This window comes from Rhinolophus sinicus, linkage group LG02 (assembly GCF_036562045.2).
Source record: "Rhinolophus sinicus isolate RSC01 linkage group LG02, ASM3656204v1, whole genome shotgun sequence".
Taxonomy (NCBI): Eukaryota; Metazoa; Chordata; class Mammalia; order Chiroptera; family Rhinolophidae; genus Rhinolophus; species Rhinolophus sinicus.
In genome coordinates, this window is record NC_133752.1 from 77,526,659 (window position 1) to 77,550,531 (window position 23,873).

General features: G+C 34.5%; 1 protein-coding gene across 6 annotated transcripts in view; it reads right to left on the reverse strand.

The window, feature by feature from the left end:
- Window positions 1–233: 233 nt before the first annotated feature.
- GABRA2 (gamma-aminobutyric acid type A receptor subunit alpha2) overlaps window positions 234–23,873 on the reverse strand; it is a 134,124-nt gene continuing 110,484 nt past the window's right edge. For 3 of the 6 annotated variants that reach the window (XM_074324634.1, XM_074324633.1, XM_074324632.1), the window contains 3 exons: window positions 15,502–15,704; window positions 9,425–9,604; window positions 234–3,862 (listed from right to left, as the gene is read on the reverse strand). In XM_074324634.1, the coding sequence (XP_074180735.1) occupies window positions 3,566–3,862; window positions 9,425–9,604; window positions 15,502–15,704 (680 nt within the window). In that variant the 3' untranslated portion in view covers window positions 234–3,565. The remainder of the gene's footprint in view (window positions 3,863–9,424; window positions 9,605–15,501; window positions 15,705–23,873) is intronic. The other 3 variants (XM_074324635.1, XM_019741048.2, XM_019741047.2) reach the window with 2 other exon arrangements.

The following is a 23,873-nucleotide window of genomic DNA, read 5'->3' on the forward strand; positions in this document are numbered from 1 at the left end:
ATGATCTTGCAGGTGATTTGAGCTACTCCCCTTTTCCTCCCATTGGAATGATGACAAGCCATGCCCCAGTCAAGTGTCCATAGAATCCATTGAGCTTTGGTGCTCACTAGACTCTATATCAGGCAGAGTTCAGTTCCCTCTACCAGGAATAGAAAAAGAGCCACATCATAAACACTTGAGATATATTTCATATATATATATTTTATATATATATATATATATATTTGATATATATATAAATACATATTTGATATATTTCATATATATATATATATGAAATAATAGCTTCTGTGTTCTTTTTAAATAAGCTATGAACTATTTAAGAAAAGAAGGGCAAATGTGGCTTAAGGGGATCACTTATCCAAACCTGAGATAAATTCAAAATAGAGAGATCCCTGAAAAGATTGCTAAACATTAAGACTGGCACTTAAAAAAAAAAAAATCACTAGAGTTTAAAAAATATAAAAGGGTTATATTAATTCCATTTTTGTATTCAAACAACTAGGAACATGGATAGGAGAAAAGAGAGAAACAGCCACCATCTTAGCATACTAGTGAGCTCATAGCTAATTAAACAACTTTCAGTGCTAACTTAACTGATGTTCCATTTACTCTTTGATTTTCACTCTTTATAAGAATGAGATGTACTTTAATTTTTTAACTGAATTCTGTAGGTGTGACATGAGTGGTATTAACACCCTCCTCACTGCATGGCACATATTAGGAGGTAAAAAAACATTTGTTGAATAAATATTAGCTGAATCACAGTAGTAGCTATACAAAATGAGATTATATCTCTATATATGTACATGTATTTATCTACATTTTTTTACACACCATAACCCTTTATGTCAATGTACAACTGCATAAAATAGGCATAATATTGTGGGCCAAAGAGATGACTATTAGTATATTAGAAATGTGTTTCCTGAAAAATTAGTCTTATTTTAATAAATCCATGTCACATTTCTGTTTCAAAATAGTTTATAGAAGGGAAGATAATTGTGAAGGCTATGGTTTTATCATTTAAAATCATTTTCCATGGAGCATTCTCCTTCTCTCCAGCAAGACCTAAGGCTCCTTTTGATTTCTCTAAATGTTAAAAGATTAAAATGTGTGAAAAAATACAACAAAGAGAAATAATAGAAAATCCTGATCCATGTTATCAGAAAATCTGAACTGTTAGGATGTCATCAGGCTAAAATAAGATTTTCAACTGAAACTAAAAATAAAAATAACAATAATGATAACTTTTCTGGTCAGTCTACAACAAATTTGAATAAAACTGGTGCCATCAATGTAGGTGCAGCCCTTTGCCAGAGATATAGATGAGTCTTTTCTTTTGTCCTACAGAAATGCTATTTACAACTATTTTTACATGTGTACATATTTATAAATTTATAATTTATAGTCAGACATTAAGGGGGCAATGCAGAACTTATAAGAACAACATTTTCAAATTGTCTAATAATGCATACCGTACGAAGCATTTTTATTGCTTGCCTTCAAGCATTGTGTACATTCTTAGACTACTGCACACTCCCCTAAACTACACCGAAGAGCTATGCTTTAAATATATACGAAAATAGGATATCTTCCATTTCAATGTAGAAATAAAGTGCACATTTTCAAACTATTTAGATGACAAAGAAGGTGTTATTGAAAGGGAATTAAAGAAATGCATTTATTGGCTCATATAACAATTTATTTTAATAAGGATGATGGATTACCTCTTGTGAGGGAATTTTGAATTTCAAGACTATCTTCATGGCAAATTCTGTTGATAAGATGCATTTGTGACCTTGGTAATAATACAATCATGCAAAGCACATAATAGAATCACACTAAAACAAAGAAAATGAGAAAAACAAAACTTAAACGAGGCAAAGGAACAGAAATTTTTGTTGTGATTTTGCTTATTTCAGTAAGATATTCCTTTTATTGATTTTATACCTAGTAATGCACTATACTGAAATACTGTACAAAATTGCAAGAAATGCCACTATTGGACTACTTATGTTTCTACAAAAACACCACCATAAAGGTGTACCTATTAGTAAAAGTCAACTAATAACTGCTAATGTATATGTGAGTCAAAAGGGTTTTACGTTTGCCAGAACGTTGAATCTAGGCATGAGACACAATTGTTAACTTCTGTTAACATATTTCAGGGGCATAAAGAGTATTTTTTAAATATTAAATGAAAAATGAATTTTTAGCAAATGAATATTTAGCAATTATATAAAATTGAAAACTGTGGTTTTGTAATTTAGCTATGTGTTTGTGTATGTGTGTGTGTTCTAATTTAGCTAATTGTGTATTGTGTTTGTGCATGTGAATTAATTCACAATCTGTTGGTAACGCTTTGAAGTTTCAGTTTAAAAATGTTCAACTCTTACCAAAACCTCTTCTGGTATACAAAGCTATTGTAAATTTGAGTCAGCGAAATTTAAAGTTGCAATTTACAAAAGCAGATTTACATTAATTCTTATCTGAAAGCACTGCTTCCAAGACAGAAAAATGTGCCAATTAACTGCTCTTTCCTTTGTAATTAGTGGCTTCTAAGTCCTGATGAAAAGAAGCCTTAAGGCAGAATTTGCAGTAAACAGGAAAGAAGAGAATCATATAAGTGCTCATCTATAATCTGCGACACCTATGAATTCTCATTGGTGGGAGTTTTTGGCACAATTTTCTAATCCAATATGAATGTTGCTCTACAGCAGCCAAATTGGATGCTTTTTCCAGTCTCCAGCACCAAGAAAATTTAGCTGATCAATGTCAATACAACTCATACCTGGAAAGAGTAAGACACATTTAATGTTACCTTTTTTAATTTAAGGTAGCTTCCAGTGATTAAAAAGATCTTTTGGATTTCATTTATTACTTTCAAATAAGCTGACGCTAAAAATGCAATGACCATGACATTCCAATAGTTATTAAATTCTAGGCATAATTAACTCCTGTCAGGGGCTACTCATAATTATTTGAGCTTGTCATGCTGTAATATGTACATGGCTATAGATACTATACAGAGTAATTAAAAGCTGATGTCAAATCGCTAAGTTTCTCTTCAGAGGTGTGCTAAGCTTCCAATTACGCTAGGAGGATTCTGAGCACTCAGGAGGGGAACTAATGTTGCAGGTATGAGGTTCTGTTATTTAGAAGAATTTGTCTTGGAATGACAATGGTATCTTACATTATAGTTAGGCAACAGTAGAAAATACTCCAATTAAGACCTACGTCAAAAGAGTTCCTCAAGTGTGGCATAGGCTCTTGCATTTTCATTGCTATTAAAAGAGGCAATAAGTCAGGTCATCTGAAACTCACCTTAAACCAGTCCCTAGGGCAAATCTCAAAACAACATTTGGGCATGGGGTGCTTTCTGCTTGCAGTTCCTCAAGTGAGCAAATGCGTGTCTCTATTAGAGGTGTACTGGTAAGCTACATCGCTATATACACACTATACATGTTGGTTCACAAATTAGCAGTTATTAGTCAGACTGTACATAGCAAAACAAACCAAGCTTAATGTCGCCATCCATCCCAAAGTTAGCCTGTGTCTAGATTCAAGGACTGACCCCTAATACAGGTTCCCGGTTTAAATATGTAGCCCAGTAAACTAAATTAAATGTACCAAACAAAACTGGGAAAACTATTCTAGACATTCTGTCAATTTTGCTAACACTGTTGAAGGTCTTCTTGGCTTCGGCTGGCTTGTTTTCCGGCTTCTTGTTGGGTTCTGGCGTGGTTGCACTCTTAGAGATGGTGGAGAGAACCGGGTCTTTTGAAAGATTCGGGGCATAATTGGCAACAGCCACTGCGTAGGCATTGTTCTGTATCATGACAGAGGACTTCTCTTTTTTCTGTTGAAAAACACAGGAATTAACAGAATATGGGCTGAGCGATTTCCAAACTCCAGTTCAAATTCTGAAGAAAAGTATCTTGATAAACATCAATTATCCATTAGAAAGAAATAATTTAGGTAAATAAATAAAAAAGAGTTTATTAAGTCTTAAAACCAGGAGGGTGAGGAAATCCCCAGAGTAAGATCAATGACACCGTTTTCCTGGAGAGCCATTTTTTTTGTTGTTCACAAGGAAAACAAACAATGAAAAATACAACTTTAATAAATGATACAATATTTTGACTATTACAAGTAACTCAAATATTTGTTGAATGAATGAGTGAATGAATACGTGAAATGTAAAAATATTTTAACAAGAGGAATGATCATCTACAATGAATGATCTCAAATTCTGAATAGAGAAATTTAATTTATTTAACTTGTAAACAGGATTTCCTCCCTTTGTGTCAAAATAAAATAGCAATGCTTTACTCAGATGGTGGGAAATTATAACCATATATAAATGGCAGTGTAATAAACACTAAAAACACAGAAGTAAGATGAAATATAACCTTTTTGATTTTTGCCTCACTCACGCACAACCTGTTTCTCCTTATAATCCCCCAGATCAGTTCTCACCGACTCTGGTCTAGGTGTCACAATTATCTCCTGCCTGGATGAATGGATAGTCCTGAATGCTCTCCCAGCTTGGCATGACCTTGTCCAATCACTAAACACACTATAGACACAGGGATTTTTTTTTCTAAGACATAAATTGGATCATGTCACTCCTCTGCTTAAATCCTTTCAATCCTATCTCATGGAACTTAGAATGAAATCAGTACTTCTTACTCTGGTTTTTTTCTTGTGCTCAGTCCCACTGACCAGTCCCACTGACATAACTTCAGTTTTCAGAATACTTCCTTGTTTGGTGCCTTTGGCCACAATATTTCCTCCACCTCGAATGTCTTTCCTCCATCTTGTCTTTCAGGTGATCAGTTCCCTCTCGTATGTTGACCCTGGTTCAAATATCATTTCCTCAGAAAGGCCTTCCTTACCCACTCTGTCTAATGTATCCTTGTTCCCCATATACGCTCTTTCATAACACCGAGTTTATTGCCCTCAAAGCATTTTTCAAAATGTGTAATTTCTTTCTTTAGTTGTATAATTTCTTTCTTCAGTTGCATAATTATATAGTTGTGTGATTATGTTCTTTCTCATTAGAATCTAAGTTCAGTGAAGACTTGTGCTTCTTCTGTCTTGTTCACCATTGTAACCTAAACACTTAGCATGATGACTTCTACCAGGTAGGCACATAACAGGCAGCCGAATTAATGAAACCTGAGATATAAATAGTATTTATCTGCATTTCTATACAAATATAAATGCAGTGTTAGTTATCAAAATGCAAACAAAATTGAGCCAGCAATGAATTATGCAAAATAGTGAATAGTCTACAACAAATTTAAAGGACCAATTGGCCTAGAATTCATTATTTTGAGTCAGTAATTATCAAAATGTTCAAGTAAAATACGACAGAAAAGGGCCTCTGAAAGCTCAGGAGGATCTGAAACTAGGCTTGGGCTCTCTAGCCTTTACAGCCATCAGATTTGTCCCTCTCCTTTTCCCCTGCTAATGAGGCTGGAGTATAAAAGGAAAAGCACTGAGGGATTACCATTTGCAACTTTCAAAAAGCTATAAAATAGTCTTTTGTCAGTAGTGACACTTGGAGTTACCATGGTACAAATGGAGGGTAAGCCAAAAGTGTGTAACTGATAAGGAGATGATAGCTAACACATTTTCAGCACGAAGATGTGTCAGGTTGAATGGTAAGCCTTGAGGGTATCATACGTGACAAACTTCACTATTGGATAGGAAGAAAGTTCTAGTATTAGCCCCGTGTTACAAATTTAGAACTGGCAGCTAAAGAAGTTTCATGACTAGGTCTCCTGTCTATTAACGGGATGAAAAAACACACAAACTTAACTGTGCGTGACTTCTAAACCTCTGCTTTAAACACTATGCTATGTGACTTTCTCCCTGAGGAAGCAGTTTGAAATTTAGAAGTACTTTTCCCTAAAATATTCCAATTGAAGTTTATGTTACTAGATCAATCTTTTAAAAGGACTCTTTCACCCATTAAGTATGCAACATACAGTGCTTATGCTATTTCAACTATACCTAAGCATCACTGAAAATGATATCAAATTGCACTTATAGAGAATTTGGGCTTTGAGAATGTTCCTTAACCTCTCCCTGTTTTGTTTTCTAGTTTGAAAAAAAGGAAATAATTATACCAAAGACACAGGGGATTATTGGGAGAATCAAATGAACTAATAAGTAGGCCAAACCACCGTGAAAAACATAGTCTCTTAGTGGAGAGTAGTGAAATTTATAATTACATACCAGACAATGATTACTGGCATATACGATGTATAGATAACAATATCTTATATCTTTGGAAGAAGACATAAACACCACATGGAGGAGCTCAAAGAAGGTTTCATGAAAGAGGTACACTTGAGTTGGGTCAGGGATTATGGTGTAGAATTTAGACATTAGACAAAGAAACATGAAATGCAAATAAATGTTCTTTGTTGCAAGAGGAGTCTACTAATAGAAACTCTGTACTAACTCTTACCAGCACCCTTCCTGCTCCTCACTTGAATGCCCTTCAATTGTATATAAACGCACAGGTAATACTAAAAATATGTAACAGACACTAGAGCAGAAACATTAACAAATCAGAACAGATACTCTGAGGAATGCAAATAAACAATACCGGGAAGGGCTGTACCGATAAGTACGAACCTATCATGAGCTCTGTATATTTGTGTGTTGGTGTTTTTTTGTTTCATCCCAACACTGTGGACACTATAATAAGCAGTGTTAAAAGCCATTCCAATATACATTTGTAATTTTTATTGACTTAGTTCCAAATAACAAAATTTCATATTTTTTTCTGTTGTTTCAAGTATGGCTTCAATTTCTGAATATCAAACATAAACTTCAGAGGCAGTCTCAGCACTTGAAAAGGTGATGGTTTCTAAATGCTCCCTTGGAACTTGAAAACTTGACTATTTTCAGAATTAGTAGCAAGAAGAAAGCGCAACAGCCATCAATACTATCCGTAGTCAAACCCCAGGGGATGGCACCTCTTATTTCTTACCAATTTATTCACTGAAGGGCAGAGCACCCTCAACCTTCTCAGTTCCTAGACATAGCCCAGTAAAGCCTTTCTGGCTCAGAAGTTTAAAGTCTTATTTTAAACGATAAAATAACTCTCCTCAGGCCATTGGAAAATAATTACCACAAACACACGGTAAAGCAAAGTGTTCCTATCTATTTAACATTAAAATCATGTGTATAAAGAAAACATACTGCTGAATTCAAAGCTGACTTACAATTCTAAAATATGCTAAAGCACAGTAGGACAGATTAAATCTACAAAATATATTCTATTGTTATTCTTTGTAAAACAGAGATCTGCTAGTGTTAGTACCAAAGAATATACATACTTCAGGCCATCACTAGAAGATACTGCCTTGCCTATTCATTACTACCGTCTATAAAACAACCAAGTTGATACTGTGTTATACCGTCCTCTGAATATCATGCAAACCTTCAATCAAGTCAAACCAGCAGCATGCAGAATACATGATTTTGACCACTTTAGACTAAATTACTTTATTTAGTGTAATCCTTGGCTTACTTACACTCAGACCCTCAGGCCCTGAAAGAGATATAGTGCAATGAAGTCTATTGCCATGTTAACTGTTCAAACCAGTACCCACTGCCACGAGATAATTTTTTTTAATGCTCATGTCCCTATGTAGATTCTTTTGAAACCTAGGCAAGCTTTGATAGTTCATACTGCCTAATTTCTCATAGTCTCATTTTACCATTTCCAGTTGAAGGCTCTTAGGTAGGCCACTTCATATCTCTTGAAGCATAAGGCCAGATATGGCTGAAAATATGAGTGAAAAATAATGTTAAATGTGAAGATGTAGACCAAAATGAAGGAGAATAGGGGAAATCAAGGCAAACTGGCACTACTGTTTTCTGTTCATTTTAAATAACTGTGACGGCTTTCTGTTAATTTTAAATAACTACGTATGGATGACTGACATAATTTCTCTCATTAGAATTCTTACCCCCTATGTTTCACTAGACTTCTTCACCTACATAGCCCACAGGTTTCTAAAACGTAAAATTTCGAGAAATGAACCAAGCCAGCCTAAATCTTACACTCTCCTGTATTCCCTAACCTGTGAATTGTACCACTGTAAAGCCAGGAACTGGTAATCAACCCACATTAGTCCTCTAAGTCAGATACATTTTGCGCTGACTCATCTCAGAATCACATCTGTTGAGACATCACTTCCTACATCAGTAAGTCCCCCTTCCATGTGCCTCCACAGCATCATGTGCTTGTCTCTATAATGGCACGTATATTTGTTTTCACTTCTTTTTTCTCTTCCACTTGATGGTAAGCTCCTTGAAGGCATAGACTGTGCAATGCACAGCTCCTAAAATAGTTCCTAGCACAGAGCAGGCTCTAAAAAATGCTTGTTTAATGATAAATGAATGGCAGATACTAGAATGGTTATTCTGAACATATATATATATATATATATATATATATATATATATATATACATGTACATACATATATATGTATATATATAGTATTTGTAGAATACAATAAATATTTTGTAGATTGATAGAAACAGATTTCAATAGTTTATTCTACAATTCTATTATGTAATTATCCTAAAAGTTCTCAATTTCACTATCTGGAGATGTAAGAGATTGAGAAATAATAAAATAAGCTCAACTAAAAGACAATGTTTTTAGAAGGTGTTTTACTGGTGATTGAGACTTATAAAAGTGGGAAAAGGGAAAATATGATTTATGAACAAAATCAGTAAATGATGTATTTTTATACACTATCTGGGGAAAAAGTAAATTAGCTGCTATACAATTTGCTGATGCTGCTACTGAAGTGGAATGAAAAGGAAATATAACTCACATTAATTAATTTTTCTATTTTTAAATGATTTTTTACAGAATTCATAATATTCTGAGTTTATTACTTTATCAGAGTGTCTGAATATATATTTAGAAATTCAAGTGTGGAAATTTCCTGATTACAGCCATCAAAATGTCTTACACCATAGTGTCAAACCAATCTTGGCTTCCTTAGAATATCAGGTAAAATAATACGTTAATAACTTGAGCACATTCTCTAGCTAAAATATAGACACCTATTGGTGAAGTGACCTGGCATATACATAAAAATACAATTACATGGTTTCAAAGTTGGAAAGCATCTCCAATTTGTCCCTCAGAATAAAGAAATGGAGCTTTCATAAATATAAAACTAAGTATATCAGACTTTGGAGAAAACACCATGTCTCCAAAGTGGCACATCTATGCTCTTTCTACATGTCATGTTGCTTTTTTACAGTCATCGTGGCTACTAGAAAGCCTATTACTTGTAAAACAACATGTTCCCTGATCAGACAATGCTATTGTTAACTATTTGCTAACCACCCTGACTGAGAAAAGTGATACTTACAGAAGATTGTTTGAAGGTTATACAGTCCATCCACTTCTCTAAGTACTCTAAAGTCTTTCCTTGGATTAAATTGGGCCATGAGAAAGCTATATACTTGGACCATATTAGCTTAGCTCCTTGAAGAATTGCCTTCACTGAGTTGTATGTTAGTGTAATGCCTTCAGCTTTTATTGAAGGGGACTACAAGAAACATCAATATGAAATTCATTACTGAGTTTATTGGGAAAATGGTGACATTACTACTTGCAACAGTACCCAGCTTTCCTTAATAGAAAACCCATATGATATTGTTTTCAGAAGAGAATTCAGTACAGGAAAAACTTTTGTTCTGAGGAAATTTATGCTTCCACTTTTTTGATTAAAGAAAAGTAACATTTCCTCCCAGCCCCCATGATTTGCTGCCAAGATGCTCAGAATTTGAAGCTTAGTTACTCTAGCTATGAACAACAGTTAATGTTCTGGCCCTAATAGTGGCCATATTTACAGTCTATTTCCCTTTATTCTGATTTCCTACTTCTATTTATATATTATTTTATAGGAATTTAAGTTCATGCATTCTTTGGTAAACTGCCTGAAATGCTTTTGGAACAAGACAGGATGTCAGAACATGCAAATAAACAAATAAAAACACTTGAAAAGTGATGTTTTCTATGAATTGCAAGGAGTGAATCACAAAGCAATGACACGTTTTATGTTAGTTTGGATATTATGTTGCAATATCTGTGTTTTCAGTAATTTAATATCTAGTGTATTTCCAGAGAAAATGCTTTGCTTGAGCGGTGTCGAACATTTATAAATGGAAATTATCTCAACAGATTAAAGTATCTATTTTTTAAATTTAATTCAAATAAATTATGTGCTAAACGGTATGCTAGGTAACGGCAGAGAAAATGATGAATAAGACAAAACTACTATCCTATTAGAGCATGTAATCTGCTGTTAGAAACAGATGTATTTACAATAAATGTATAATTTAATGAGGCTACATAAAAGAATGTGTACCAGGTGCTGCAGAAACATTATGGCAATTAGATTTGTTTGGAAAGTTTCAAGATTAAGTAATATCAGCTGGATCTCAGGGAATGAGTAGGAGTTCATCAGTTAGGTAAGAAAGGCCAGGGCAGTTTAGCAAGAGGAATCAGCACATCTAATGTCTTGCAGATGTGCAGAGGCACGGGCACTTGGGGATGTATGTAATGGCCAGAGGAAGAACATGAGCACAGATTTAGATCTGTGTTTAATATCGGGGCCACCTCTTCTTAGAAATGTGATCCTGAGCAAGCAACTTTCCTTGACCAGTCCTATATTTCTTCAGTTTCTAAAATGGTGATATTCCCAGGAACATAGTACTAAGCACACAAAAAAATAACAAAAATAATTCCTTACTATCATTATGCAAATCAATAGATGAAAAAGCTATAAACTTGGACCATACCAGCTCAGCTGCTTGAAGAAGTGCTTTTGACAATGCATTAAAGAGCTGAGAAATTAAATGATCAGATTTCCGTTTTAGAAAGACAACCCTGGAACTAATGTAGAGGATGGATTCAAGGGAGACATGATTAGAGATAAAAAGAAGTAAAAAGTCAAAACAATAAGAGATGGTAAGGACACAGTCTAGGGCATATAGGTAGGAAAATGGACACCATTTGATGATTGCTTAGATGTTAAGGGACACTTCCAAGTTTTTGGTACGTGATGTACTAGGTTTTCCCATGAACTGAGGTACAGAGGAAAAATAGGCACGGGCTGGGCGAAGATATAAAATTAATTTAGGAAGTTTGTTTTGTTTATTCTTTCTTCCATCTCTTAAAATATACATGTAAAGATTGAGATGTTAGATACAAGTAGAAATGCCCAGGGTATAGGTTGGGCATATAATCTTGGAAGTTAAAAGAAAGGCATGGAGTACAGTTGTAGATAATAACTGTGGAAGGTAAGATAAATCTGTTGGTTGTAAATCTGATTTTTTCCTACTTCATTAATCCATATCATATTTATAGAACACTTAATATATAGAAAGCCTTGTGCAAAGGGACAGGGATACATGATTTATTAATAAATATGGTCATTGTTATCATGATCGATGAATGAGTTAAGACACGAATATGCAATTACAAACTGTGATAAAGCTTTAATACAAAAGAAGAGGGGACTAGACAAACTTACAAAGGGAAATAATCATTTGGAGGGGAGAAAAAAATTCAGAAATTTCCTGAGAATTTATATTTGTGCTGATGAGTGGGATGAGTGGGATTATCTATTTGGGAACAGTATACGGGTGGACAGTGGGCTTAGTGTTGCAGACTAGTTCCTGGCTTTACTCAAGGAGCTAAGCTAATATGGTCTAAGACATTCCTACAAATATTTTCAGCAAAACTCTTAAAGTGAGAAGACATAGTGAACAGTTAAAAGAAAAACAACATAAAATAAAGTCAAATGACTGTCTTTGGGGATAAACAAGAGCAGATGGTACGGAGACTGGATCCACTCTGAACTCGGGCAGAGAATCACAAAGAATACAATGAATAGTGGCAGCTGCCAGAATTTGAGGGAAGAAAGCTGAGATTCTCAGGCTCATTTTAAAGAGGAAAAGAAGAGGAAACGTCGCTGAGTTGGGCCCAAAATAGACTTCTGGAGTATAACAATATTTTGAGTTCAATGGAAATCCATTGAGAAAAATGGAAAATTATTACCTGACATGAAAATGTGGAGGTTATTGGTGCCCTTCAATTACAGAACAATAAATAGAAAGGAAATCAGATTACAGTTAGGTTGATAATTAAATTGAAAGTGAGCAATACTTTCAGAAAGCTCAAATGGAGAAAAAGAGGGTAAAATCTGAGTATGGGGGAATGGGTGACAGGATATGAAGAGAGATTTGTTTTTGTCTTTATGGTGAATTAAGAATATACAGTATCTTTATAAACTAAAAGGAAGGAGGCAGTTAAAAAGGAGAAGATGGCTTTGAAGAAATAAGAGAAAAAAATAATAATCAATGGATCAATTTTGAGAAAGGAACAAGAAGGAATCAAGGATTGGAATAGAACAATTAATCTTGGGCAAGTGGAAGAACATTGGGTGTAAGGGAATGTTCCAGAAGAACTTAGGGGGTTGCATAAACAGATACTTTTGTATATGGAAGGAAATCAAAGTTGGATCATTTTTATGCATGTTTATAATGACAAGGTTTTATTGTCTAATTTCACACCTGAGGCTAAAAGTGATCTTTGCTCAAGATCACAGAGCAAAGTAGCCTTTGTCTTCTAATAGAGGTCTCAAATGTAACTTGAATATAAAGTGAGGGGATTTACTTATTTAACTTTAGATATCATCAGAGCACAATCTACATGTGAACTGTATATTAAATACATATTTATTTTTTCAAACATATAACATAAATACAGAGGGTACCAAAAAAATGGTGCCAAAAAAAAATGGTGCCAAGAAAGAATATACACATTTTAAGAGAGGAAAAAACTTTATTAAAATGGTAATACTCAATATATACCAGTAACAGAAGATGAATACAAGCCATGTTTGACTTCTGCAATTACAAGAGGTGCTCAAAGTGGTTACCATCATTGTAATTTTAATAGTTTTTTTCATTTCTTCAAATGTGTACACATTTTTTGAAGATTATATATATATAATATATATCAGTGATTATTCTTATAAGGCAAATTAATACATGCCAGTTAAAAATTTTTCAAGAATTTTTCATATGCTCTTTGGATTAACAGATAATTTACACATGTTTATCAACTTCAAAAGCAGAGGACTTCCACTAGTCGATGGCCTGTAGATTAAAACTCTGTATCTCTAGAAAAATATTATTTTCCACTTAAAAATTAAATTTAAGAAAAACTAAAACATAAGTAGACTGCATCGAGATATATATTTTGGGGGGCAGATGGCTAGTTTGGGGCTCTCTATTTAATTTCCTTTCAGTTCTAAGGACCTGGTATTTCTAAGGTAGGTTTAGAAAACACTTCCCAAAATTCATCTGAATCATGAAATTGGATTGAGGTACCCATTGATAAATTCACCATTGTAAAGTTTTAAAAGATTTTCCATGAAGGAAAAGAAGTCTTTTCATTGGTATTACATTGCCAGATTTACTATCAGGAACATTTATTCTTTTATTCAACAAAAATTTCTGAAGAATCTGGCACTGTATTTGGTAGTTTAGCTATGAAAATGTGAATAAGAACAAGCAATGTGCCGATGTAATGTTTCCTTTAACTTAATCATTAAACGTGAACCAGTGAGAAATGACACAATATAAACTTTATTAGTTGTTTTCCTGCAAATTAGGTTGGGACATCAATGGATTTGACCTAGACTCATCTTCACTACATGTGACTGGATACATAGGTAGAGATAAATCCAGTATTCATTAATAGTAGGGTATTGCTTTTAGAACGCATTTTCAAGAATGTGTTTTTGCATTTACAGGTACTTCTATTTTTTTTTTTCAAATTGAAGTTGAGAAGTCATTGAGAGTTGAGAAGACATATTATTTGATATGCCAACTCATAATGTAAATTAGACACCTTCATAGCACTAAAACACAACATATCAATACTTTTCTATATGGGGCATTTATATCACAAGCCACTATCTCTTATGACATACTTACAAAGGGCTAACTACCATGTTATCTTCAAAAAAATGTTAGTATGAAAGTGCATGTATAACTAATATAACTAAAAATAAGTTATTTCATAGATAGCAATGACAAAGCAGTATATTATGGGGAACGAAAATATAAATCAACAATAAAATGTAATGGAAATGTTGAAATTACAAGGAGGTTAGACATAGAAAATAATCACATTCCCTTTAATATTTACTCATTGGCTGTTACTATGCAAAACATAGCTTTTAAATGAAATAAACAAGAACTCATTAAAACTTCTACACTGTTCAAAATTAAGGGACAAGAGCAGAACTTTTAAACTATACCATGTTTGAATGCTTAAACTGCAATACTTTCATGGAAATGAGGAAAAATATTTATATTCAAATAACTGCAAAAGAAATGAAACCAGCAAGTATATCATTCCAAATTTAATGCGAGAGCATTTAAGTAGACATATTGTGAAAAGAAATCCTTCAAGTAGAACTTTTAACTCTTATTAAAAAGCTTTTATAGCGAATTATGATAAACCCAAAGCCTCCTCTTAAGCCAGATGGATAATAATCTGTAGAATAAGAAAGGAAACAACTGCACAAAACTCCCACTAGCCTCAGTACTTGAAACCTAAAAATGGACACCGATGACCCTGAAAGAAGTTAGTGTTTAAAATAAATAACTTTTCTCTTATAGATTGCAGGAGCAACTGAAAATTTCTAGATATTTCAGCACCTACTTATTTTTCATATAACATGGGAGCGATAACAACGTGCATGGACTTTTACATCCCTGCAGAGATGGGGGTAAGTGAAGGGTACTTCACCCACCGATAGGGCCTGAAATTCTATAGCATGTAAAGGCAACACCCACTTCCCTTTCCAAATCTCTTTATTGTGAAGCAGTGTGGATTTAATGACCAGACAGATCTGGGTTCAAGTATACTTATTAACTATTTGGGTGAGCTCTGGCAAGTAAGTATCTTCACTAAGATTCAGCTTCTTCATCAGAAAAAAAAGAGAGAGAATTAAAAAAGAGACTCTAATTATAAAGTTGATGTGAAGACTGTATCACAGAGCAGTTTTTGTAAAAAAAACAGTAGCACAGTACATGACACTTTGTCAGAGCTCACCAGATGCTAGGGAGTGGTTTTAACAGAAGTATTACTATTATGAGCACTCCTAAAGGATTTCAGGCAACAGCACACTTTAAAAGAAATATGTATGATTCATATAGATGTGTACACACATACATACATATATACACACATATATTCAAACATAAATCATAATTTTATACTATATCTATCCATAAAATTATGATTTATGTTTGAATCTTCTTAATGCCAATTTTTAGGAACATATCTGTAATAAGTATCTGTTATAAGCTAAATCTGCCAAGGGATTCTCTTAATCATGGTGAGAAGAAAGTTCTCACTTACCTTGTCATTTACTACACTCTTCCCATCCCAAGCCCATCCTCTTTTGGTGAAGTAGTTAACAGTTGCAAATTCAATTAGGGCAGAGAACACAAATGCGTAACAAACAGCAATGAACCAGTCCATAGCAGTTGCATAAGCCACTTTGGGGAGAGAATTCCGGGCACTGATGCTTAGAGTTGTCATTGTTAGAACAGTTGTTACACCTGCAGAATGAAAGAGAGGAATGGAAAACATCAACAGATACTAGCAGGACAGCATTGGAAGTAGTTTGTTTGCTTTCGTTTTTCTTTTTTTCAAAGCAACTTTTAGTACCACTTTTATCCACTAAAAAAAGAAGAGAAAGAAAACCAAGAAGCCTGCAGAGATGACCCTGAAATGCTGTCAGTTTTTGTTTTTGTTTGTATGAATCCCTTTATTTTTATCTCTGTAAGTACTACTGAGGTTAAAAAGAACTGTGAGACTGAAGTAGAATTTCCTGTGAGGAATAGTCAAAACTTTAAATTGACCTATTGCCCATTAATATTATTATTTTTTAAATCCTACATAAAGCCTCACATTAAGTTGTTCTTCATTTATTTGAATCATGCTTGGCAATGGAACGATCATCCATCACACTGATTAACATGGAACTATGATTAAGAAGTAATTCATTCTAAGTATAATTACCTATGTATGAAATTAATTTTGGATTGATTAGCACTGTGAGAACATTATTTCTTCTATAATGAAGGTCAGAATCTATAGAAAATAAAACAAGCAACTAAAACCAAAACTTTGTAAAATGTAATACACTACTTTTAAGGAGTATTTTAAATTTCTGTAGGTTTAAAAAATAACCTAGTTGCCCTCATGCACCGTTGGTGGTCATCTAAGCCAATAAAACATTATAGAAACTTCAGTATGAATCTACAGATACTACTTTTCACCATGTTCAGATCTTCCCCATATCTACATTTTATTTTCTTTCACCTCATTTTGGAAACTTGACAATAAAAGTGTTAACACTGACTCTAAGTTCCTTCCTCTTTCTCTCCCTCCTTTCCCTTTTCTCCTTTCACTGAAAGGGTGAGATTCTCATAGGCCAGCTTTCCTGACTGCCTAGCCTGGTCCCATTACACTGTAAGCCTAGCCTGGTCCCATTACTCTGTAAGTAGAAGAGCCGGGTATTAAATAAATAGGTGCACTTACCTGGAAAGCCCACAAAACTTCCACATGCTTGTCTCCCAACAATGGACATGTTTCTATACCTAGTAGGGCCTCCATAAATGAATGTGTCCACGACATTTCTTTAACAGACCATTTCTCCCTTATCACATCTGTGTGACAACTAAGACCAGTGCTTTTTGGGGGGCTTAAATTCTTTCTCAGTAAAATAAAAGGCAAGTATCTTAAAGTGCTTTTAGCACTAAACTTCTATGCATATGTGAAATATATGTAACCATTCCCCATACATAGACGATATCTAACATATACCTGTTTTATACTCTGGTTTTATTTTATGTACTATTTCTTATTTCAAGGTGTAGGTGTCAAAAATCTGAACTCATAGTAGCTGAACAAAAGGTGTCAAAAGAAAGGATAGGTGTTGGGTGAAAGTACGTGCTGAGAGAAGAAAATCAAATCGGAGGAATTGATTTCAGAACCAAGACTGACACTGTAGGCTCCAAGGCAAGATTCCTGAGCTCTAATCTTACGACCTTGAGGAAACTCCCTAGCCTCTTTGTACCAATTTCCTCATTTGTGAAGTGGGGATTATGAATAGTGTTTTCCCATAGTGTACTTAGAATAACAGTGAGTTACTGTATATAAAGCAGTATCTGTATTATACAAAGAAATCTCAGGGTATATGCAAAAAAAATAACACCCTGAAAGCAAAGTCAAAAAAGATTTAAATCAGAAAAATAAAATAAAGTCAAATCCGTTAGACCTTTGTCACCATGAAATGCTTGTGTGAAGATTTGTTGATTGGATTGCGGGGTGGTAGTTAGAAAGGAAAAGTCTCAGAATCCAACAGGCACAAAAACTGTCATAGAACAGAAATGCAAAATTGTTTGATACCACCTGCTGGTTACTTGTAGAAATGGCAGAAACAACAGACCTGATAACAAAAGTTTTGGTGTTTTTCCCCCTTTCAACCCAATGGACAAAAAAATAATATCTCCCCTTAAAAATAATAAAAATAAAATAACATTTACAAAGACAGTTTAAGTGCACTATAAAAGGTTGCAATTTTATTTTTAAGGTTGAGATTTTAACTCATAACTGTATTATATCTGAATGATAAAAACGTTGAAACTTCTATGTGTTAGAGACAAAAATTAGAACACGGATAACATATCTTTGTCACAAAACCTATGTAACTCAAACTCCACTAATTTAAAATTTCTGAGTCTTTGGAAACTATTGGTTATGATCTAGAAGAAAATGTTTGAAAGGTTAATTATAGTGTGAACAATCCTGTGAGGGATCACAATTTTTTTCTGTTTGCTTACCGGAAAATATCATGGATTTTAATGAATCCAAATCTCATATCCCTTTCTCCAAACCTTTTTCTTCCTGAAGTCCTTTTCTCAGTGAAAAGCTCCTAAAATCTAAATGAAGCCATTTTCATATCCCAGGTTGAAGTTGCAGTGACATTAATATTCTATGAAGTTGCAGTGACATTAATATTCTATCAGTCTGGGCAACATACTGTTTCCTCTACCTAGAATCTTTTCCTTGTTACTCCTCAATGTCTTATGTTTAGCTAACTCCAATTCCTTCTCTCAGTAAGTTATTGGGTACTTACTAAATGCCAGGTACTTTTTGTAGGCACTGAGAACACACCGACAACCAAAACAACTGCACTCCGGAGTGCAGTCTGCTAATGCTGTAGCACACACAGATCAGCTTATTTGTTCTGTAGGATTTCCACACTACAGGTGTCCAGAACCTGGCCGTATGCATATGTCTATCAGATCATATCCATTTTGAATTTTCTGCTGGTTTACATGACTTGTGTACGCTAATGAACTATATGGATTAGCGTCTATGTGTCTTCTCTCCAAAATGTAAAAGGGTGCCTAATAGAGGCTAGGAAGTCATTAAAGAGTTCTTAAATTAATTTATTGAAACCACTCCCTCAATGATCTGTAATTGATAAACACTGATCTGTTAGTATAATTGCAAGAATTCTATTCCTTCATTTATAAAAGCAAGCATGCATTTAGCCCCCATTTTGTGCCAGGCACTATGGAGCTGCAAATGGAATGGGAGCAAAACCAAATGAGACTTTTGTTTTTGTTTTTGATTTTTAAGCACAATGTAAACTAGAATGACACTGGGCACAGCTGATGATGAACTGCAATCAAGTGATCTACTGAGAGTGGGAAGTTGGGTTAGGCTTCCTTAAGAAAATAAGAGGAAAAGTTAGAGTGGTCACCAGAAGAGAAAATAACCAGAGTTAGTAAAGTACATGCACAGAAGCCCAGGGGCATGGAGAAAGGTTGCATTTAAGAGGAATGGAAATAAACTTGCAGTGTGTGAAGGCAGAAAATAAAGGTTTCATGGGAGATGCGGCCAGACTGGGAGGCAGGAGCCTGACTACTCAGGGCTTGTTAGACTGTGTTAAGGTGATGTAACACCTTTCCAAGAGCAATGGAAACCATCGCATATAGAGTTCATTTTAAACAGGGTAATGACATGAGCAGTATTTCTTGTTTAAAAAATTATTTTGGCTCTTGTTCCTCTATTGTTAAAGTGGTTGTTTTTTTCTCCTCTTGTTTTTCTTACATTTTCTCTTTGCTTTTGCTTTACTGCAGTTTGAATATGATATGACTAGATACGTTTTTGGTTTATTGGCTGGTTTTTGTGTTTTGTTTTGTTTTGTATTTATCCTCCGTGGTGTTCTCTGAGCTTTCTGGATCTAGGGTTTGGTCATTAATATTTGGAAAGTTCTCAGCCATTACTACCTCAAACAGTCCTGGCCTCTTCTCACTTTGTCCGTCTGATATTCTGGTGATGAATATGATATACCTGTTGAAATTGTACCGTGGTTCTTAGATGTTTTGTTCTGTTTTGTTGTTATTGTTTATTCAATTATTTTTCTGCTTGAATTTCAATTTTGAATTGTTCTAATAATCTACATACAAGCTCAACAATTCATTCTTCAGACGGCTTAATTGATGAGCCCATTAGAGGCATTCTCCATTTCCGTTAGTGTTTTTTATATGGCATTCCTTTTGATTCTTAGAGTTTCCATCTCTCTGCTTGCAATACTGATCTCTTTTTCATGTTGTTTACTTTTTAAATTAGAGACATTAACATATCAGCCAGTTATTTTAAATTCCTTGTCTATTAATTCCAACAAGTGTGTCACATCTGAGACTGGTTCTGTTGTTTGCTTTTCATCTTTAGACTACGTTTTGTTTTGTTATCTTTCCTTTGGCATACCATCTATTTTTTTTCCCTTTTTTCCCCCCAGTTTTGCTGAAACATAATTGACATGTATCACACTGATAACTTTCTGTTGTAAACCGACCATGTTGATATGTGTAATAGGAACTGAGATAAATAGACCTTTAGTGCAGGATTTCTGTTAATCTGGCTAAAAGTTGGGGTGTGCTTACTGTTACTGTAGTTACAGATGCCACAGGATTCAAGTTCCTTTTGTGTTCTTGTTGAGGTTGTTTTTTCCCTCTTGACATTGGACTTCCCTCAGTACTCCTCCTCCCAGAAAGTCTGTGTCTTTAGCTCTTTCTGCTGTAAGCTACTGCTATGCTACTGGATCCTTGTTGGACTGATGGGAAGGTGTACCAAATAGGGGACTGTTCTAAAATCTTCTGATAAAAATCTCAGTTTCTAGGAGCCCTGTATCTCAGTCTGTAACCTTCCCAAGCGTTTCTCCACTGGAACAGCTTTATTCCCTATTCTCCCATTCCCTTTCCTGGCTGCAGCATGCCCAATCAATTTCCTGGAAGCTCTGATCTGATGACAATGTTTCATTTCCTCATACCCGCCTTAGGCGAGAGAGTAAGGGTAGAGAGGCTGGATTGGGAGGAATGCACTCTATCAGCTGGGATGAGCCTCTGGCTAAGTCCCTTCCCCTGGACATTGGCTTTTATTATGGAAAAGGCTCCAGGTGTATTTCAAAATGATTCTTCTTCCTTGCCCCTTCTCTGCCATAGTCAGGAAGGGCTATTTCTCAGATCTTTACCTTGAGAACCTGATGGGATCACTAGAGGTAAAATTCATGAATATGGGGTGCGGGAGGGTTCAGGAGGGTTCCCCTCAGGACTGTGGCTTTAGGAGTTCTCAGTCTCACACTCAGTCTCCAGCAATTCATCAAAATGACCATTTACGTGCCTCTCCCAAAATATGATCCTTCAGCAGCATCTCTCTTCCAGGTTAAAAAAAAAAAAATCTTAGCTGTGTCTCTCTGAATATGCCTGCCTCTTCACAATTTGGGGTGGTGGTTTGTCACCTCAATTCTCATACGAATACAATAAAAATCTTTAATTTTCAGCTTTTGTTCAGGTTTTGTTGTTGTAAAAATGGGAGTGACAACTTGCAAGCTTTTCACGTCAGCTCTAAAACCTGAAGCTTTGTGCTTTGATTTTAATACATGACTTTTTATAACGTCCCAAATTATTTGTCAGATGTCTTATTTTTTTTTTTTTTTTTAATTTCTTCTTGGATTTCTGGTTGTGTTCTGTGTAACTGAGCTTGACAATCAGAAAAATGAGGTAATATTTAGCAAGGTTATAAATCAATAAAATATAGGCAACCTCTGGAAGTAAAGAAAGAACTAATTTCAGCAGATGATTAACAGTCAACAAGGCAAATTCACAAATCCCTAAATTTGGCCATCATAATTAAATTTGAAACACAGATGCTCTAACAGTTCACTGTGTTCCTGCTAACTGATCTCAAAAGGGGAACTTTGAAAGAATATTAAAATGAATTGCAATGTATTATAATGTCAATTATAATAATAATGTTATAATATGCTTGTAGCTACATCATTTTTAAATAACTTGACTAGGAAAATTCAAGAAATCAACCAAGTTTTTAACTGATATAGACTTGATTTATTCAGTCAGCTTTCCTACTATTTATTTTTTCTTCACTAACTGTTTTAATTATATTTTTGGCAAAAACGTGACCTAAAAATTGGGCAAATTTCTTAATACTTTCACCACAAGCATAAGCAAAATCATATAGCTTAAGATTGAAAGTAAGAAGAAAATATATGCAGTAATGTTACTGACACTAATTTAACATCTATGCACACTAGCTATTAAATTAGTCAAATATTAAAAACCTTCATGGATATAGTCAGAAATTTATTTGCAATCAGTATGAATGTGAAAGTAGATACACATATACGCATATGACTACTCAGGAATGCTGGGAAATCAGTGGTGGAGCCTCAAGCTGTGAGGACCTGTTCATACTCCAAATCTGGACCAAGAGCCCTTCCATGTCATCAGAGGGCACCCTGCACATTCCTTGAACATATCACAATATGGGCAGTTGTTAACCTACCAATATCCTCAAACAGACTGTAACCTCTATGAGGGTAGAGATCCTTTCTGATTTACCTTGTATCTCTAAGAACTAGCATAGTGCCTGGCATATATTTTTTAATTGAATGAAGAGATAAATATATTTATGGAGCAAATACAACTATTTGTGCGGCTGTAGATGCAGAAATGATTGGATATATTAAATACACAAATACACAAAAATAGCTGGATGATAGCTAGTTTTTCCATAATCCAATGACTAGGGAAATGAGTGTCTGGGACGATATGGGGATAGAGAGATAGATGTATGATCATTCAAAAGTTTTTAATAAATATTTTATGTGCTCTATTTAAAATATTGTACATGCAATAGTATGTATATATACACACACATATACTCATACATATATAAAATATTGTATATATCATAAACATATACTATATATTATTATGTATATAGTAATAGACATATATTATTACATACATATATAATAAAATTATGATTAAGTCATAGAAAATGTATTAAGCTAAGCACTAACTGAAGACTATTCTCTGGAGTGAGCAGTAGAAAAGCAGACAAGATTCAATGAAAGTTTTTTTCCCCTCTTTCATTTAACAGTTGTGGCATAAGACATCCAGGGTAAGACACCTAGGCTTCCTCTTTCTTATTTTGCTGACATTTTTAAGGTATTGCTCATGTTCTTGAGGTTCAAAAGGGCTTGCCAACACTTAGTCTGCATTCTAGCAAAAAGAAGGGGAAAAAAGAGAGGCCCGTCTGTTTACCTTAAGGGTATGCTCCCAAGATGAAGGCCCCAAACTGAAAATTATACACCACATTTTTATTTATATGTCTTTGAAAACTTAGACCTATGGCCATATCTAGCAGTAAAGGAGGCAGAGCCATGTAGTCTTGACTTGATGTACAACTTGAAGAAAGACTTTCATTATTCTGTAAGTTACTAGGAGACAAGCAATTATCTCTGGAGAGTGAGGCTTGTGAATGTCCAGGCACAACTGTGAGTTGGTTGAATATGTGGGACAGCAAGAAAGGAGTTTATTATAATGACCCTCTAAGATGCCAAACTACCAAATAAAGAAAACAAAACTCAACATACATATGTTGAGCTCCTGCACGCCATTCTAATGTGCTTGCTACGCAGATGCAGCTTAAAGGGCCCGATTTCCTGTTTGGACCGTCTAAATAGAGATTCTAGAGGCACCACTACTCCATGCACATTCTGTCTTTTGACCACTCTTCTTCTGTTCTTTTTGTTCTTACCATTAGTCCCTCAATTATTCATATTCCACAAATTAATATACTGCTTTTCTACTCTTCTTACTTTATTGCGCTCTCTCTCTCTCTCTCTCTCTCTCTCTCTCTGTGTCTCTCTAATAATGCATTTGAACACTATATATATATATATATATATATATATATATGTATATTTTTAAGGAGGGTGCAGCTCACAGTGGCCCATGAGGGGATCGAACCAGAAACCTTGTTGTTATTAGCACCACACGCTAACCAACTGAGCTAATCAGCCACTCCTGTTGCTTTCTCTTGACAATATCATTTACTCTCATTTCCTAGCCTGCTCCCATATGACGAAGATCATCAAGGATGTCTCTTAGGAGCTCCACTGCCAAATATCTAACCATCTTCTGGATATATCCATATGGACTCAAAAAAAAAAAAAAAAAAAAAAAAGACTATTGAGCCTTCTATGACATTCTTTTTTTTTATTAAAAATGTATCCAGTCTACTATATGCCTGTGATTTTGTCAGACATAAGTATATAAAAAACAAAAAAAGTTATATGCTCAGGGAGAACACACAGATAATGAATAACAAGTTACATAGACAGT